The sequence below is a fragment of the Penaeus chinensis genome, chromosome 39, assembly GCF_019202785.1.
Source record: "Penaeus chinensis breed Huanghai No. 1 chromosome 39, ASM1920278v2, whole genome shotgun sequence".
NCBI lineage: Eukaryota > Metazoa > Arthropoda > Malacostraca > Decapoda > Penaeidae > Penaeus > Penaeus chinensis.
This window is the reverse complement of record NC_061857.1, coordinates 9,212,684-9,217,683: the sequence shown is the minus strand read 5'-3', so window position 1 is coordinate 9,217,683 and position 5,000 is coordinate 9,212,684. Positions and strand designations below refer to the sequence as shown.

The 5,000-nt window shown below is 43.0% G+C and overlaps 1 protein-coding gene across 1 annotated transcript in view; it reads left to right on the top strand.

Annotated features, from left to right (window-relative positions):
* The window catches only part of LOC125046447 (suppressor protein SRP40-like), a 3,814-nt gene extending 2,769 nt beyond the window's left edge, over positions 1-1,045 (top strand). Inside the window, exon 2 of the mRNA XM_047644225.1 lies at positions 1-1,045. This exon is cut by the window's left edge and continues 462 nt beyond it. Within this exon, the coding sequence (XP_047500181.1) occupies positions 1-857 (857 nt within the window). The 3' untranslated portion in view covers positions 858-1,045.
* Positions 1,046-5,000: the final 3,955 nt, after the last annotated feature.

The following is a 5,000-nucleotide window of genomic DNA, read 5'->3' as shown; positions in this document are numbered from 1 at the left end:
CATCCGGCAGCAGTGACTACCCGCCATCCAGCAGCAGTGACTACCCGTCATCCAGCAGCAGTGACTACCCGTCATCCAGCAGCAGTGACTACCCGTCATCCAGCAGCAGTGACTACCCGTCATCCAGCAGCAGTGACTACCCGTCATCCAGCAGCAGTGACTACCCGTCATCCAGCAGCAGTGACTACCCGTCATCCGGCAGCAGTGACTACCCGTCATCCAGCAGCAGTGACTACCCGTCATCCAGCAGCAGTGACTACCCGTCATCCAGCAGCAGTGACTACCCGTCATCCGGCAGCAGTGACTACCCGTCATCCGGCAGCAGTGACTACCCGTCATCCGGCAGCAGTGACTACCCGTCATCCGGCAGCAGTGACTACCCGTCATCCGGCAGCAGTGACTACCCGTCATCCAGCAGCAGTGACTACACGTCATCCGGCAGCAGTGACTACCCGTCATCCGGCAGCAGTGACTACCCGTCATCCGGCAGCAGTGACTACCCGTCATCCAGCAGCAGTGACTACCCGTCATCCAGCAGCAGTGACTACCCGTCATCCAGCAGCAGTGACTACCCGTCATCCGGCAGCAGTGACTACCCGTCATCCGGCAGCAGTGACTACCCGTCATCCGGCAGCAGTGACTACCCGTCATCCGGCAGCAGTGACTACCCGTCATCCGGCAGCAGTGACTACCCGTCATCCGGCAGCAGTGACTACCCGTCATCCGGCAGCAGTGACTACCCGTCATCCGGCAGCAGTGACTACCCGTCATCCGGCAGCAGTGACTACCCGTCATCCAGCAGCAGTGACTACCCGTCATCCAGCAGCAGTGACTACCCGTCATCCCAGCAGCAGTGACTGACTACACGTCCAGCAGCAGTGACTACACGCTATCCAGCAGCAGTTACTGGACGTGGTGCTATGCCAGGTGCTATGCCAGGTGTTATGCCTTGTTGCTATGCCTGGCTTTCTCCCAGATGCATCTGTAGATTACCTTGTACCTTTATCATAATGATGATATTACTATTAGTAGGTACTCTTCTTTATTTATATCTGTTTATTTATTATTTATTATGATTACAATTTACATATTAAAATTGTATCTAACTTTTGATATTCGCAGTCTGTGTGATAAACTCACAAACAAAAACACAGAAGACCCAGAGGCGGTAGAGAGAAACGAACGAGAGCAAAATCACGCTAGAGAGCGTGAGAGAGCGACTGACTGTCTCACACTTATTGGCCCTGCCAATGAACAGATCCCCCCTAACAGGAGCCCCACCCACCCATGGTTCATTCCATCTCTGATGTGTGATTGCTGTTTGTGTTTTCCTCTATTCTGGTTAGGGGATGGCCCGGTCAAATCACTCGGCTGGTCAAATATGGCTAGGGTCAAGCAGCCACTTAACAGAGAACGGACGTTAGCCATTTTAGGCGGAATTCGTATAAATCCGTACAAGTAGATATGTTCGTATATTTATAAATCATAACCCAGGTGGACCTCAGGGTACACTACACTGTCTATCCTCATACTTCACTGTTTATCTGTCTATCTTATTGCTGTCTACCTATCTCACTCTCTATTACTATCTCAATGTCTATTTTTTATATCTCACTATCTATATTACTGTGTACCTATCTCACTGTATATCTTTATATCTCACTCTCTCTTTGTCTATCTATATTGCCATCTATCTATCTCACTGTTTATCTGCCTATCTGTATTGCTGTCTGTCAGTCTCACTGTCTATCTCTAGACTCCTCTCTGCTTTTTCGCTCATTTCTCCCTCCTCCACTCGCTTGCTTTGCTTGTTCTACCTTCTGCCTCTATCCTTACCCTATTCTGCCTTCATCCTGCTCCTCTCCTGCCCTGTATCCTGCAGAATTTCCCGTTGTGCCCTTCTTAATCGCACCCTCATCTGGTTCCTTCGCTTTTTTCGCTTTTATGCTAATTCCTCCCTTTTACTTTATTTTCCCCCGCTTGTTCTACTTTCTAACTTTAATCCCATCCCATCTCTATCCTGCCTAGCATCCTGCCGTAATCCACAGGGCGAGTCGAGCACAGGCTGATCATTTCCTTCTTCCAGCCAGGTTTCTGCTAAATAAAAAAAAAATAATATATATTTGTTTACGCTGGCTTAATCCAAATGCATGTTAAGCTTATTTCTGCATAATAATAATAATAAAAAAAAATTTAGCTTTCCACTTTACTTTACAGGGATTCACATTCTGTGCGGGAAACAGGACATTGCGAATTTAAAGTTGTTTTTGTTTTTATTGTTAATTTTTACACGCTGGATTGTTTTAAGATTTTATTATTCGTGCGAGCAAGTTATTGATGTTATCATTTGTATTACTGAATCGCAGCAGATTGATTGACGTATTTTAATGGTAATTATAGTTTTGTTTACGGTTACATTTAATTTGTTTCTTGTGTTGTTTTATTAATGGTTTTATCTTGTATATGTTCTTTTATTATAATTTCCTATTTATTGTTTTAGTATTCTAATGCACTGCGCTTACGTCCGTGCAAAGTATCTTGTTTTTTATTCATGTTTTATCCCATTATTTGTTTACTTTTACTCACCCTTTACTTCAGCTTCGTTTTCGTGTTATTTTACGTATCTTAGCTTATATGTTAATGTCCTTTTTACCTTTTTGAAGCCCTTCAGGCGTCTTTTTAATCATTCTTAAACCTTTCTAGCACATGTCATTTCTAGAATGACGGGTAGCAGCAGTGACTACCCGTCAGGGTTTTGGTTGACGGAAACTCACGGCCTGGCCTTATTCTTTATTCTCGGTAGTGTAGGGTGTCACTCACGCATACGCATACACACACACGAGATACAAATGAAACACATTCGAATGATAATTACATTGAAAACAAAAACAACTGTCTCGCCATAAATGTATCCCCAAAAGACACAGATAAGAGATAGATATAAAAATAGAAAACGAGAAAGAGAGGGGGAATAAGGATAAGTCCGATATGCGAAGCTGAGCTTCGCCCGGGCTATGCCAATGAGGGGAGCCCGGCCTGTGTCGACTAATGCCGACTCGCTAACGTGTGTCAGCTGGTGCTGACTCGTCTTAGTCCTTACCCGCCGTGGTGCCCAGTCACAGCAGTAACCTCCAGGCGACAATTGCAACTTCTCGCGCCTGGGCGGGGCGCGAACCGCCGACCCCTCGAATGAGAGGCCGACACGTTACCACTGTACTAGCCCGGAGGCTGAGAGGGGGAAGGGGAAGGAAAAGGTGGAGGAAAACAAATAAATAATGGAGGGGGGGAGAGAATGAGAGTATGAGAAGCATTTCTTCGTCAAACATCACTATCCCAGTATGACAGAAATATACGCCCGCCTATTGGGGGTATCTTGTCCGGATATCATCTGAAATTTGTTTTGCATAAACGAGACAGACGGTATGACAGTTCTACAAGACAGTTCACTTTTCGTTTTTCGATGTGATTATCATTAAAATGTGTTTCACTTTGTAATTCGTGTGTGTCCGTGCGTGCGTGTGTAAAATACGAAAAAAATGAAAATGAGAGATACACAGAGACAGACTTAGAGACGGAAACAGCAAGAGAGAGATAGAGGTTTAAAGGTTAAAGGTTTAGTTTGATTCCATTTGTTACAATGGATATTCTTGGTATTACATACTGTCTGTTTTATTTTGCTTCTAAACTATCCCCTGTGTGCAAGTGTCGTGAGCTACAAAGTTAACCTTCGACCCTTTTGTACGAAATATTTAAGCTGCCACCACCTGGTTAATTCGTCCGGGAACGTAAGTTTCATGTTCGGAAAGGGAGAGGCATGTAGACGAGTGTAAGTAAAGTTAAAAGAAAGCAAGTGTAAGTGTATAGAAAGTACCAAAGTTAGAGGGTCAACACTGGTTAGCGTGTTTATGCCGAGATGGAGTGCGTGTCGATTGTGCAGACTTATGGTATCAAAGAAGTTAATCAATTTACTTAAAAGTCTTTGGAACGCGAAGGGGAGCGATTAGGTTTCACAAAAAGTTTATTAAAAACAAATCCTTAATTCAAATACACAAAGACAATTAAAAACAATGGAGAATCACCCTCCATAATCCCAAAAACAGGTGGGAGTAAGAGTACAAAACACTTGAAATCAAAAGGAACAACCCTAAAATTCAACACGTAAATGTGCATTTGAACAAGATAAAAGGGAACACTGAACGGCAAAGATAAAAGAGCACATCACCTCATTAAAAAGAGTGAAAAAAGGTAAAAGGTGCCATCTTACCGCCTCTTACTATGCAATCCTCGCGACCAGGGAACCAACGCCTCACGGCCAAAAGATGCTCTCCCCCCTTTGACCTGGCCAGTCGGGACCTATGTATAACCCTCCCAGCAAGCATGAATAAAAAATGAGGGGAATCTCGGGTCAAACAAGGTGGAAGCGTAGCTGTCAAGAGATGGCGGTGTCTTCCCCTCTTAATAAAATGCCCTTTCCCTTTAAAAATGACTATTTGATTTAAAAGCAATCTTAAAATATGTAAAAAGAGTTATCAAAACTTTACTAAAAATGGTAAAAAGATTATTATATGATACTCCATGAGGCAGAATGTGCTCTTCTGTGCAGTTTAGGTGTAAAGAAAACGAGAATAAAAATATAACTCAATATAGTTCACACCTTAAAACATAAACAACACCAAAAAACATGTAACACCATAAAACAACATCTTTTCCCCCCTCCCCAGCTTGTGTGTGTGTGTGTGTGTGTGTGTGTGTGTGTGTGTGTGTGTGTAAGTAAGAATGTGCGCCCAAAGGTGTTCTGAGACTAATCGCCCGACTAATACATTTATTATATGTTTTGTTAAATTGAACTTTCATATACAATACAAACATCAGTATGTTTCTCCTAATGGATTGTATCTAATGATTAACGAAAACTTTATTATATGCACTGAAACCCTCATATATAAATGACAAAAATTTCAATCAATCTCTGCTTATATATATATATATATATATATATA